At 40.9% G+C, this 14,401-nt stretch overlaps 1 protein-coding gene across 1 annotated transcript in view; it reads left to right on the top strand.

Annotated features, from left to right (window-relative positions):
- The window catches only part of cebpz (CCAAT enhancer binding protein zeta), a 40,038-nt gene that overhangs the window by 25,028 nt on the left and 609 nt on the right, over nt 1–14,401 (top strand). The window contains exons 10-15 of the mRNA XM_072264890.1: nt 1,419–1,519; nt 1,697–1,754; nt 2,620–2,804; nt 7,357–7,446; nt 14,066–14,124; nt 14,308–14,389. Of these exons, the coding sequence (XP_072120991.1) occupies nt 1,419–1,519; nt 1,697–1,754; nt 2,620–2,804; nt 7,357–7,446; nt 14,066–14,124; nt 14,308–14,389 (575 nt within the window). The remainder of the gene's footprint in view (nt 1–1,418; nt 1,520–1,696; nt 1,755–2,619; nt 2,805–7,356; nt 7,447–14,065; nt 14,125–14,307; nt 14,390–14,401) is intronic.

The following is a 14,401-nucleotide window of genomic DNA, read 5'->3' as shown; positions in this document are numbered from 1 at the left end:
ATGAGACAAGTGTGAAGTGTTATACTTTGGGAAGGCAAACCAGGGTAGGACTTAAATGGTGAGCAGTTGAGCACTGAGGAGTGTGGTAGAACAGAGGGATCTGAGAATACAGATCCATAATTCCTTGAAAGTGGCATCACAAGTAGGTAGGGTCATAAAAGAGAAATTTTGGCACATTGGCATTCAGAAGTCAAAGTACTGAGTGCAGGAGTTGGAATTTTATGTTGAAGTTGTATAAGGTGCTGGTGAGGCCTGACTTGGAGTATTGTGTGCAGTTCTGGTTACCTATGTACAGGAACGATATCAATAAGATAGAGTACAGGGAAAATTTACAAGGATATTGCCAGGAGTTGAGGACCTGAGTTATAAGGAAAAGTTGATTAGGTTAGGACTTTACTCCCTCGAGCATAGGAGAATGAGGAGAGATTGGATAGAGGGAAATAAAATTGAGGGGTCTCGACTGGATAAATGCAAACAGGCTTTTTCTACTGAGGTTGGGTGAGACTAGAACTAGAGGTCTTGTGGTGAAAGGTGAACAGTTTAAGGGGAACTTTACTCAGGGTGGTGAGAGTGGAACAATCTACCAGCAGAAGTGGTGAATTTGATTTCAACATTTAAGGAAATTTGGGTATGGATGGGAGGGGTATGGGGAGCATGGTCCAGATGCAGGTTGATGGGACTAGATGGGCTGAAGAGCCTGTTTTGTGCTGTAGTGTTCAATGCCTCCATGACTCTAAATAGTTTTGAAACCTTTGGGTGAGGGATTAATATTGGCTAGGATTTGGGAAAATTTTCCCTTTCCCTGATCAGAATAATGACACAATTTAACACATTACCTGAAAGACAGAACATTTGCCAGTGTAATGTTCCCTCAATGTTGCCCTGGAGTGCCAGCCTAAATATGTTTGCACAAGTCTTTGAAGTAGAAAATGAACTCTCAGCTTGCTTACTTGCATATTATAGTACCACTGAGTCACAATTGACAAGTTAATTACCTTGCCTGTATTTCACAGTACCATGAGCAACAGACCTTTACATTTTAACAGGAGTCTTTTGTTAGTTTCTCAAGGCAGTTTGTATCCTGTGTTTCATTACTACTTAATGCCTCATTCTGGTGAACCATTCCTTGTATGCAGATTAAAATGCATTCAACAATCCATAATTTAGAGATAATTTTGGTTAGATTTTAGTGAATAATGAAAAGCAGTGATTTACCTTGTACACCTCTGGTTTAGCAGTGGCTTTCAGTGTGCTCCAGTAGCTTAAACTGGGTCCAAGTGGGGTAGGTTGAATACAGAGATTAACATCATTTTGAATCTGAATTCTTTCTGATCAGAGTGGCAAAACTGAAGATTATTTTAAGAAAATTAACATGTGATGTTTGAAATTTCTAATTATTACACATGAACCTTATTCAGGTATTACAAAAAGCTTGATGCATTGCAAAAATCACAAAGATTTCACAGAGGCGAAGAAGCTGTGGAAGATGTGGATGATGATGAGTTTGAACAATTGCTAGGTAAACCTTATTAATCTATATAGGTTCAGTAAAAAACTTGGAGCATTTATGTGTGGAATTATGAATTGTGCTTATATATAAAAACTGCTTCTCTCAAAATGATCTATCAGCTGTTGATTCCATTGTACAAGTCAAAAGTGAAAAGTTTTAAACACTTATGCCACTTACCATTTGCAGATTCCCTTGAAGGAGATAAATATTTTAAAACCATCGAAGACAGTTTAGATTTTGCAAGGTAATATTGCATAATTCAATCTACCAACCTGTTTTCTTTGAGAGTGTTTGTCCTTTTGCTTATTACGTGCTCTTTGGTTTAAGCCTATCTGTTGAAGCAAAACACTGCAAATGCTGGAAAATACAAAACAAAAACTGTAAATGCTGAAAGTGTTCAATGGGTCAAGCCACATCAGTGGGAGAGCAACAGAACCAATGTTTCAGTTTGAGGACCTGTCACCAGAGCTGGAAAAATAAGAAAACAACCAGGTTAAGTTCCAGATGAAGACAGGATAGTGAGAAATGAGAAAATAGAGTGGGCACAAAAGATTGCATGGTAGTAATCACTTTTAAATGGAAAACAACTAAATAATTTGAAACAGAAAAGTACAGCGCCTCTAGGGAGAAAATAAACATGATATGGTTACCTGGGAAGCCCTACTTTCTTCCAATCCATCAATCATCTATAGTGTTCCTCTATTCTGTCTCTCTCCTTTTTGCTGTGTGCATTCTCCAGTTTTAGAACTGGTGCAGGTTTTGACCTGAAACAATTTCGACTCCCACGGCTCTCACAGATACTGTTTTGTGCTGTATCTCAATAAATAAGTAAATACTACATAATCCACTGCAGAAGTTGCCCCATATTCCAACACCTGCAGTAACTTCATGTATTTAATTTGATCGAGGAGATTGTAATCATCATACAAATAGAAATACCAAGCAGAAAGTGTTTTGCTATACTTTAAGAACATGGAAGAAAAACCAACAGCAAATTGTTTTCTCGTTAGGCAATTTCCAATACTTATTTCTAAGACTTGTGGTTGTTGTCATTGGAGATTTTTTAAAGAATCACTCACTAACTGAAAAAATATTTACTATGTTAACAGTAATATGAAGCCAAAATCATCAAAGGAAACTGATGAGCAAGTTGATTCAGATTCAGATGACGATGATGATGATGTGAATAATCTGGATGACGAAGAAGTGTCATTAGGAAGCTTGGAGGAGGAAGACTTTGGTGAAGTTGTGGGAGAAGATGCTGGTCTATTTTTGAATGATACGGATGATGAAGGTACTATTTGTATATTCAGCGCTATTCAATAATATTGCCAGTTCACAATATTAGCCAGCTGTCAAGGAGAGGAAGAATATTAACATATCCTCAGCTTTTAAGTTCATGTGCACTCTCATAAATAAAAGATATTAAAAGATTTGCTTAGTGTGTTCAGGTGTTTCATCTGTTGAAAACTAAATAGCAGTTCTACCTTCAACTCTACAAAATCCTTAAGTGGGGTTTCAAGTAACAATTTCAAACTTTCAATTTACCTTTTCAGTGACAGTGAGCAAGGGGAAAGGGGTTCATGAGCCAGTTCAGGGTACCTCTGTGGCCATCCCATTTCAAAAACAAGTATTCCACTTTGGATGGTGTCAGGGGGATTGAGCTAACAGGAAAAGTCACAGCGTTTGGGTCTCTGGCACTGCGTCTGCCTCTGTGACTCAGAAGGGAAGGGGGGAGAAGAGGCGCGCTGCAGTGATTGGGAATTTATTAGTTAGAGTTGCTGAAAGGAGGTTCTATGGGTAAGAACAGGATTCCCAGATGGTATGTTGCCTCCCGGGTGCCAGGGTCTGGAACTTTTTGGATCGAGTCCTCAGCATTCTTAAGTGGGAGGGTGAACATCTAGATGTCATGGTCCACATAGGTACTAATGGCATGGGTAGGACAAGTGACAAGGTTCTGCATATGGGGTTCAGGGAGTTTGGTGCTAAATTAAAGGGCAGGACTCCAGGGTTGTGATCTCAGGATTGCTACCATGCCATGTGCTAGTGAGGCCAGAACTAGGAAGAACATACAATTTAATTAGTGGCTACGGAGTTGGTTAGGAGGGAGGGCATAAGATTTTTGGATCGTTGGGCTCTCTTCCAAGGAAGATGGGACCTGTACAGAAGGGGTGGTTTGCACCTGAACTGGTGGGGGGGGGAGGGGGGGTGATCTAATATCCTAGTGGGAAGGTTTGTTAATGCTGCACAGTGGAGTTTAAACTAGAGTTGCAGGGGTATGGGAACCAGAGTGCCAGAACAGTTAGTGGAGAAGTTGTGGAAACAGATAATGGTAACCTCCGAAAAGACGAATCAAAAGGTTGAGCATGGTGTGACTAGTGTCCTGAGCTGCGTATATTTCAATGCAAGAAGTATCATAGGGAAGGCGGATGGCTCAGGCCATGGATCAATACCTGGATTAAAGGAGGAGGGGTGGTGTTACTAGTCAGGGTAAATGTCATGGCAGTGCTTCATCAGGAAGACTGGAGAACTCTACTGAGTTGGAATGGAGAAATAAGAAAGGTATGACTGCATTAATGGGGCTGTATGCAGAAGACCACCCAACAATCATAGAGATTTAGAGGAACAAATTTGTAAAGAAATCGCAGACTGTTGCAAGAAACTTAAGATTGTTATTGTAGGTGATTTTAACTTTCCACATATTGACTGGGACTCCCATACTGGAAAAAAGACTAGATGGCATAGAGTTTGTCAAATGTGTTCAGGAAAATTTCCTTCATCAGTACATAGAAGTCCCAACGAGAGAGCGTGCAGTACTGGATATGCTATTAGGAAATGAGACAGGGCAGGTGACAGAAGTTTGCGTTGGGGAATACTTTGCATCCAGAGATCACAATGCCATTAGTGTCAAAGTAAATATGTAAAGAGATAGATCTGGTCCATGGGTTGAGATTCTAAATTGGAGAAAGGCCAATTTTGATGGTATCAGAAATAATCTGGCAAGTGTGGATTAGGACAAACTGTTTTCTGGCAAATGTGTACTTAAGTGGAAGACCTTCAAAAGTGAAATTTTGAGAGTACAAAGCTTGTATGTACCTTTCAGGGTAGAAGTTAAAGATAACAAGTGTGTAGGGAACATTCTTTTTCAAGAGATATTGAGGGCTTTGTTAAGAGAATTGTGCTGGCACATGGCCAAGTGTTTAAGGCGATCATCTAGTGATCTGAAGGTTACTAGTTCGAGCCTTGGTCAAGGCAGTGTGTTGTGTCCTTGAGCAAGGCACTTAACCACACATTGCTCTGCGACAACACCGGTGCCAAGCTGTATGGGTCCTAATGCCCTTCCCTTGGACAACATCAGTGGCGTGGAGAGGGGAGACTTGCAGCATGGGAACTGCTGGTCTTCCATACAACCTTGCCCAGGCCTGCGCCCTGGAAACCTTCCAAGGCACAAATCCATGGTCTCACGAGACTAACGGATGCCTATACATATATGCTAAGAGAATAAAGGAGGTGCTTAGCAGGTATAGGCAACTAGGAACAAATGATGTTGCCTGTCCACCAGCATTTTGTGTGTGTTGTAGGAACAAATGAGGTGCTTGTGGGGTACAAGAAATGCAAGAGAACACTTAAGAAAGAAATCAGGAGGGCTAAAAGAAGGCATGAAGTTGCTCTAGCAGACAAGGTGAGGGAGAATTGTGAGCGATTCTACAAATATGTTAAGAGCAAAAGGATTGCAAGGGACAAAATTGGACTCTGGAAGATCATGATGATGATCCGTGTGTGGAGCCAAAACAGATGGGGGAGATCTTAAATTTTTTTTTTGTATCTGTATTTACTCAGGAGATGGACACAGGGTCTATAAAAGTAAGGCAAAGAGGCATCGACTTCATGGACCCTGTACAGATTACATAGGAGGTGGTGTTTGCTAGCCTGAGGCAAGTCAGGGTGAATAAATCCCCAGGGCCTGACGAGGTGTTCACTTGTACCCTATGGAAGGCAAGTGCTGATATTGCCATGGCCCTAGTAGAGATTTAAATTATCCTTAGCAACAGCGGAGGTACCAGACCATTGGAGGAGAGCCAATGTCGTTCCGCTGTTTAAAAAAGGCTCTAAAAATAAACCAGGAAATTATCGGCTGGTGAGTTTGACATCAGTTGTGTGAAAATTATTGTTAGGTATTCTAAGGGACCGGATATGTAAGTATTTGGATAGACATGGATTGAGTAAGGATAGATAGCACCGCTTCATGCAAGGTAGATGATGTCTAACCAATCTTACAGAATTTTTCGAGGAAGTTACCAGGAAACTGGATGAAGGCAAGGCAGTGGATGTTGTCTACATGGACTTTAGTACAGCATTTGACAAGGTCCAGCGTGGGAGGCTGGTCAAGAAGATGCAGTCACTCAGCATTCAGGATGAGGTAGTCAATTGGATTAGACATCAGCTCTGTGGGAGAAGCCAGAGAGTGGTTATAGAAGGTTGCCTTTTTGACTGGAGGTCTGTGACTACTGGTGTGCCGCAGGGATCTGTGCTGGGTGATGACACCAGGATTGGGGGTGTAGTGGACAGTGGACAGTGAGGAAGGCTGTCATGGCTTGCAGAGGGATCTGCATCAGCTGGAAAAATGGCAGATAGAATTTAATGAATTGAATTTATTTCTTACATTCACATTCATGAGTAAAAATCTTTGTGACGTTTCAATTGTGCAATTTATAGTAATTTGTAATGAATAGTATGTACAACAGGACAGTCGATATAGCATAGAAATACAATTGTATCAGAGTAATTAATCAGTCTGATGGCCTGGTGGAAGAAGCTGTCCCGGAGCCTGTTGGTCCTGGCTTTAATGCTGCAATACCGTTTCTCAGATGGTAGCAGCTGGAACAGTATGTGGTTGGGGTGACTCAGCTCCCCAGTGATCCTTCTAGCCCTTTTTACGTAACTGTCTCTGAGAATGTCCTGAATAATGAGAAGTTCACATCTACAGACAAATGCAAGGTTTTGCACTCGGTGGGACCAATCAAGATAGGCCTTACGTACTGAATGAGGAGTGTGGTAGAACAAAAGGATCTGGGAATATAGGTCCATACTTCATTGAAAGTGGTGACACTGGTAGATAGGATCGTAAAGAAAGCTTTTGGCACATTGGCCTATGTAGATCAATGTATTGAGTACAGGAGATGGGATGTTATTTTGAACTTGTATAAGATGTTGGTGAGGCCTAATTTGGAGTATTGTGCGCAATTTTAGTCACCTACCTTCAAGAAAGATGTAAACAAGGTTGAAAGAGTACAGAGTAAATTTACAAGGATGTTGCAAGATCTGGAGGACCTGAGTTATAAGGAAAGATTGATTAGGTTAGGACTGTAATGTAGAAGATTGAGAGGAGGTTTGATCAAGATATACAAAATTATGAGCAGTATAGATAGGGTAAATGCAAGCAGGCTTTTTCAACTGAGGTTGGGTGGGACTACAACCTGAGGTCATGAGTTAAGGATGAAAGGTGGGAAATGTAAGGAGAACATGAGGGCAAACTTTTTCACTCAGAGGGTCGTGAGAGTGTGGAATGAGCTGCTGGTTCAGGTGGTGCATGTAAGCTGGATTTTAACGTTTAAGATAAGTTTGGATAGTACATGGATAGTCAGGGTATTGAGAGCTATGGTCCCAGTGCAGGTCAATGGGATTTGGCAGTTTAACTGGTTTCAGCATGAACTAGATGGGCCAAATGGTCTGTTTCTGTGCTGTACTTCTCTATGACTTGATTGAATACCATGCTCTGCGATCAGAATAGACACTTTGTAATGTAATTTAACCAAATGCTATGCAATGCTTATGCTCACGTACAGAGGTCGACAGTGCACCGGCAGTGAAGAAAAGTAATAAGCCTGGCAAAAGGAAAAAAGGTGAAGACTTGGATTTTTCAACACGTGTTAAAGGTATAAAAACTGTTTTGTATTACAAGACTTAAAGGCTTGAAAGAATTGTTCTGATTTATACTTCATTACCAAATTCATTTCTCAAACACTATTTCATCACTACCATAATGTTTATAGGGGTGAATACTTGCTATTTGACTGTGTGGTGTATCAATACTAACCTTTATCTTGTCCTCATCAGCTGAATAACTATCTGCGGTCTGAATCTTGAACCACTTAGCACCGTTATTGATCCTTTCAGCTAAAATGAATGAACAGTCCAATTTTCTGAAATCCACATTTGTCTGAACCCCTAGTTACAACTTTATTTTTTTCTCTTACTGTATAGAACTCCACTAAAACATTGTGCTTCACACACAAATCATGTTATGCTACTTGCATCACGTTTTGCTTAGCACTCCTAGATTAAGATCAGCACATAGTGGTGGGTAATTACATTTAAATATTGGCATATTACCCTGTTGAGTTTGTAACAGGAAGTAATTGAACGATACATTGGTATTATAACTTTTGGTAGAAGAAGTCACAAAGTGTGTGGTCATGCACTTTGGCAGAAAGAGTAATTATTTTTAAATGGAGAGAAAATTCAAAAATCTGAGGTGCAAAGGGACTTGGGAGTCCTTGTGCAGGATTCCCTAAAGGTTATTTTACAGGTTGAGTCGGTGGTGAGGAAGGCAAATGCAATGTTAGAGGACTAGAATATAAAAACAAGGATGTGATGCTCAGACTTTAGAAGGCCCTGGTGAGGCCTCACTTGGAGTATTGAGAGTTGTTTGGGGCTCCTTATTTAAGAAGGAACATGCTGACATTGAAGAGGTTTCAAAGGAGGATCACAAAAATGATTCTGAGATTCAAAGGCTTATCATATGAGTATTTGATGGCTCCGGGCCTCTTCTCACTGGAATTCAGAAGAATCAGGGGTGATTTCATTGGAACCTATCAAATGCTGAAAAGCCTTGGTAGAGTGGATGTGGAGAGAATGTTTCTTGTGCTGGAGTCTAGGACCAGATCTCAGAATAGAGGGATGTCCATTTAGAGTGGAAATGAGAAAGTTTTTCTTTAGCAAAGAATGGTGAATCTATGGAATTTGCCAGAGGCGGCTGTGGAGGCCAGTTCATTGTGTGTATTTTAGGCAGGGGTTGATAGAGCATGAAGGGATAAGTGGAGAAGGCAGTAGATTGGGGCTGAGAGGGAAATGGATCAGCCATAATGAAATGATGGAGCAGACTCGATGGGCCAAATGTCGTACTTCTACTGCTGCATCTCATGGTCATAAACTTTTAGGAAAATACAATTTGCTAATGTCCTTGATATCACCTTCTTCATGTGCCTTGTGCGTTACACGCCTGGGCGATCACGGCTTTCCCACATCGAACGATCCCACGCAGTGTCAATGATATCTCGCACACTTAGATCTGTTAGTTCTTTCACAGTGTCCATATATTTTCTTCTTTGCCTTCCTCTTCCACAGTTCCTAGGCATACGCTCTTGTAATGTAAGGCATTCTATTTCTCCCTTTCTGACGACATGGCCCAGGAATTTAAGTTTCCTCTCATTTAATGTTCTCATTAAAGATCTTTTTTGTCTGGGCACTTTGGAGTACTGTCTCATTAGTTACCCTATCTCTATATGATATTTTTAGCATTCTTCTAAGAAACCACATTTCTGTTCCTTCTAAGTTTCTTTGGAGTTCTGGTGTTATAGTCCATCTTTTGGAAGCATACAGCAAGATTGATCATATGTAACATTTTAGTAGCCTAAGCCTTGTTGTTATAGAACTGTGTCTGTTGCTAAAAATGGGTTTCATTTTTTGGAAGTTGGTTTTGGCAATGGCAATTTTTTTTTCTCTACTTCTAGCATCTTGTGATGTAAAGCTACCAAGGTAATTAAAGCTGGTCCTTTGTTCAATCTCTTGGTTACCGATGTACAATTGGCATTTGGGAGTATCCTGCTGTTTTGATATTACCATACATTTGGGGGTTTTTTTGCAGTTGATGGTTAGACCAAAATCTGCACTTGTTTGTACTACTTTGCCCAGGAGGATTTGTAGGTTTCCTGCAGCACTTGCTATTAGGGTGGTATGGTCTGCATGTCTTATATTGTTGATGTTAACACCCCCAGTTTTTATCCCATCCATCTATTTCTCTGAGTATCATTTCACTACAGATATTAAATAATTCTGGTGAGGCAACGCATCCCTGTCTAACTCCTCCTTGAATTTTAGTCCAACTGCTTATATTATCATCAATTTTTACTGCCGCCGTTTGGTTCCAATATAAGTTTTGAAACAGTTGTTGGTCCCTTCCGTCAATGTTTAATTTAGCGAGAATTTGAAATAATTTTTCATGTTGCACTTTGTCGAATACTTTAGTGAAATCAATAAAACATAAAAAGGCATCATTTTGATATTCAATTGCCCTTTCTGAAAGCATTCATAGTATGAAAATTGCGTTCCTAGTTCCTCTATCCTCAATAAACCCATATTGCAGTTTAGAAGTTTCTGGTATTAACTTGGTTTTAATTCGACTCAGAACAATTCTCAACGAATTTTTTATAATGACTCATAAAACTGATTGTTCTATAATTTTCGCAGTCAATAGTTCCAGGAATTTTTGGCAGAATTATAAATACTGATTTCAAGAGCTCGTCAGGCAATACAGCAGACTCATATATGCCATTAAACGGTTCAAACAGAATAGATATGCCCAGATCTTTTAGGGCTTGTAACATTTACACTGAAATTTCAGCAGGTCCAGTGGCTTTACCATGTTTCATGCTTTTCATTGCTTTAGGTATTTCTTCTTTGGTAATAGGTGGGCCAGAATTAGGGTGTTTAATATCTGGGGGTATTATCCTCAAACAGCTGCTCTATATACTGAATCCACCTCTCACGTACTTTATCTGGATCTGTTAGTATGGATCCGTCTGCTGATCTTATGCATCCTGTAGAGGAGGTTTTCTTAATTCCAGTAATTTCCTTAATTTTCTTGTGCATTTCTTTGCTGTTGTTAATATGGCCTTCTACTTCATTGCATTTTTGATTCAGCCATTCTCCCTTTGCAATATTGTACAATTGTCTGATCTGTCTGTCTAGCTCTCTGTATAGCACTTCATTATTCTTCACTAACCTTCTTTGTTCCATTAGATCATAGAATTTCTTGAGTGATCCACCCCTTGTTGGTGTGTTGGATTTCTTGTACTGGGATTATCTCCTCTACTGATTGCTGTATAGCATATTTAAATCTGTCCCAAATAGGTGTTGTTACGTTTTCGTTGAGGTGTTCTTCTGCAGCTGTCTTGAATTGTTGCTTAAGTATGCTATCTTTTTTAAGTTCTCCCAACATATACTACTTTCTCTTTTTTCCCACATTTCAGTTTCTTTAATTTTGTTTTAATGGTAGCTATTACTGGATGGTGATCTGAACCACAGTCTGCTCCCGGGTAGGCTTTAGAATTTGTGATATTATTTCTAAACCACTCATTGATGGTAATGAAATCTACTTGATTCCTTGTTCTATCTCCAGAGCTAATCCAAGTACACAATCTACTGCATGGTTCTTGTACCAAGTATCAGTGATCACTTGGTTGTTTCTGACACACCAATCAGTAAACCTTTCTCCGTTTTCATTTTTCTCCCCTAATCCAAAGGGTCCTATGATGTTATCAACCCTTTCCTGTCCAACTTTGGCGTTAAAATCTCCCATGACTAGTTTTATATCCTGAGATTTACATTGCTCATAAGCACTGTCGAGATCTTCATAAAACTTGTTGATATCCTCTACGTCCGCATCATTTGTTGGTGCGTAGGCTTGGATTATGCTAATGTTAAAAGGGTTCCTTAATTTAACTAAGAGCAGCCGATCGGATATCGCCCAATATCCCAGAAGATATTTTGATACGTGTTTGTTTAAAATAATTCCAACTCCATACATATGCTTTTTGTTGGCTTTGTGGAACAATCTATGTTCCAAACTTATTCTGGTATCTGTCCCCCACTTTTCCTTCGCTACATCAACGACTGCATTGGCGCTGCTTCCTGCACACATGCTGAGCTTGTTGACTTCATTAACTTTGCCTCCAACTTTCACCCTGCCCTCAAGTTTACCTGGTCCATTTCCGACACCTCCCTCACCTTTCTGGATCTTTCTGTCTCTATCTCTGGAGACAGCTTATCTATTGATGTCTACTTTAAGCCTACTGACTCTCACAGCTATCTGGACTATTCCTCTTCTCACCCTGTCTCTTGCAAAAATGCCATCCCCTTCTCGCAATTCCTCTGTCTCCGCCACATCTGCTCTCAGGATGAGGCTTTTCATTCCAGGATGAGGGAGATGTCCTCCTTTTTTAAAGAAAGGGGCTTCCCTTCCTCCACCATCAACTCTGCTCTCAAACACATCTCCCCCATTTCACGCACATCTGCTCTCACTCCATCCTACTGCCACCCCACTAGGAATAGGGTTCCCCTGGTCCTCAACTACCACCCCACCAGCCTCTGGATCCAACATATTATTCTCCATAACTTCCGCCACTTCCAACAGGATCCCACCACTAAGCACTTCTTACCCCCCCCCCCCACTCTCTGCTTTCTGCAGGGATCGCTCCCTACACGACTCCCTTGTCCATTCGTACCCCCCATCCCCCCCCCACCGATCTCCCTCCTGGCACTTATCCTTGTAAGCGGAACAAGTGCTACACATGTCCTTACACTTCCTCCCTTACCACCATTCAGGGCCCCAGACAGTCCTTCCAGCTGGGGTGATATACTGCGTCCGGTGCTCCCGATGTGGCCTTCTATATATTAGCGAGACCTGATGCAGAATGGGAGATCGTTTTGCTGAACACCTATACTCTGTCCGCCAGAGAAAGCAGGATCTCCCAGTGGCCACACATTTTATTTCCACATCCCATTCCCATTCTGATATGTCTGTCCATGGCCTCCTCTACTGTAAAGATGAAGCCACACTCAGGTTGGAGGAACAACACTTTATATTCCATCTGGGTAGCCTCCAACCTGATGGCATGAACATTGACTTCCCTAACTTCTGCTGCTGCCCCACCTCCCCCTCATACCCCATCAGTTATTTATTTATATACACACATTCTTTCTCTTTCTCTCCTTTTTCTCCCTCTGTTCCTCTGACTATACCCCTTGCCCATCCTCTTGGGTTTTTCCCCCCCTCCCCCTTTTCCTTCTCCCTGGGCCTCCTATCACATGATCCTCTTATATCCCTTTTGCGAATCACCTGTCCAGCTCGTGGCTCCATCCCTCCCCCTCCTGTCTTCTCCTATCATTTTGGATCTCCCCCTCCCCCTCTCAAATCTCTTACGAGCTCTTCCTTCAGTTGGTCCTGACGAAGGGTCTCGGCCGGGAATGTCGACTGTACCTCTTCCTAGAGATGCTGCCTGGCCTGCTGCATTCACCAGCAACTTTGATGTGTGTTGCTTGAATTTCCAGCATCTGCAGAATTCCTCGTGTTTGCGTTTTTATATTCCATACATATGCTGTTGACCTCCAGAATACATCAGAGAACTATTCTTAATGAATTTGCCACTATCAGTCCATTTAATTTCTGACAGGCCTAAGATATCAACTTCCAACCTTTTCATTTCATTTAATATGTTGTCCAACTTTCCTTTCTGGTAAAGTGTACGGATGTTCCATGTTGCTACCCTTAGCCTTTCCCTATTGCTTACAGTCTCTGGATGACAGTCTGGTGTCACCTGCAGCACATGACTACCCCTACCGTGCGAGGTGTTGTTCTGTTGATTAGAATCAACCCCACTCACGCTGTCGTCTGGTTTCCTTCTTTTGTTTCTTTCCATGATTGACTATGGGGTGTATGGGGTGGTTGGGTCCTGACTAAATATCAGGAAAAGCCAATAGCGATTACATAGCTTCTACTGCCCAAGACAACTCCGCCTTCACTTAGGGCTTAGGTCCGGGTGCACCCTGTCTCACTGAAGGAGCTCTGTCTATGGCAAATGTTTGGCGCCAGAAAAATAACCAGACCAATGGTGGTGGTGTCACCTAAAATCACTGAAGTCTCCGGCAGCAGGGAGACGGATTCCAAGCTTTGGTGGAGAATTGTCTTTGTACAACAGTAAAGGTTGGGCGATGTCTAGTGTATGATTCCCAATTGGGAACACCAGTAGAGGTCAAATGCTCTAGTTAGATAAGCACTGCGGCAACAGAAGGCAACGGCAAACCACTGTTGAAATTTTTGCCTAGATATCACCACTAACACATAAAAATCAGGATTGTGCTATAACTAGAATAGATGTGTATTAACTTGGCAGATTTTCTTGTATCCTGCATATTTTGTATGAAGTTAAATTTATTTCATGAAGTTATATTATCCTCTTAGTAGATCAATGGGAAAAGTAGATAATTTTGTGAAGTGAAACAAGTCATTGTAAGTTCGTGTTCTGAGTTAAAACAATTATTTCTTGCTTTGTTCTGTTTTTTTAAACTTATTTCAGTGAACGATGAATAAGATATTTAGAGGTTATCTTTAAAGATGTATATTGTAGTGTATGTGGATTATAATTAATTTGCAACTGAAGCTAAAGATTTTTCCCAATGAGTTGTTTTTCATATGATCTGTATGCATTGTTGCAGGAAAGAAACGGAAAGGGGGTTTTAAGAATGATGGTGACATGTTTGCTGCAGCAGAGGAGGTATGTCCTACAGTGTCCTTTTCAAACTACCTGCATAAAGATGACAATTATCACTGCAACAGTCTGCACTTCACTGAACAGTTTTTTCATGAATGTGTTATTCTGGTCAACTAGTTTCATAATATTTTGTTACATTTGGTTTACTTGATGTCACTTTAACCATTTTTTGTTCTCTTTCAAAAGTTTGGTTGTCTACTTGATGAAAATGCAGGATCAAAATTTGACAATATTGGAATTAATGCAATGGCAAACAAAGATAAAGCAAGTAAGTAATCAG

Source organism: Mobula birostris, chromosome 8 (genome assembly GCF_030028105.1).
Source record: "Mobula birostris isolate sMobBir1 chromosome 8, sMobBir1.hap1, whole genome shotgun sequence".
Lineage (NCBI taxonomy): Eukaryota > Metazoa > Chordata > Chondrichthyes > Myliobatiformes > Myliobatidae > Mobula > Mobula birostris.
Note: the sequence above shows the minus strand (reverse complement) of the source record. Positions and strands in the feature narration are given on the sequence as shown.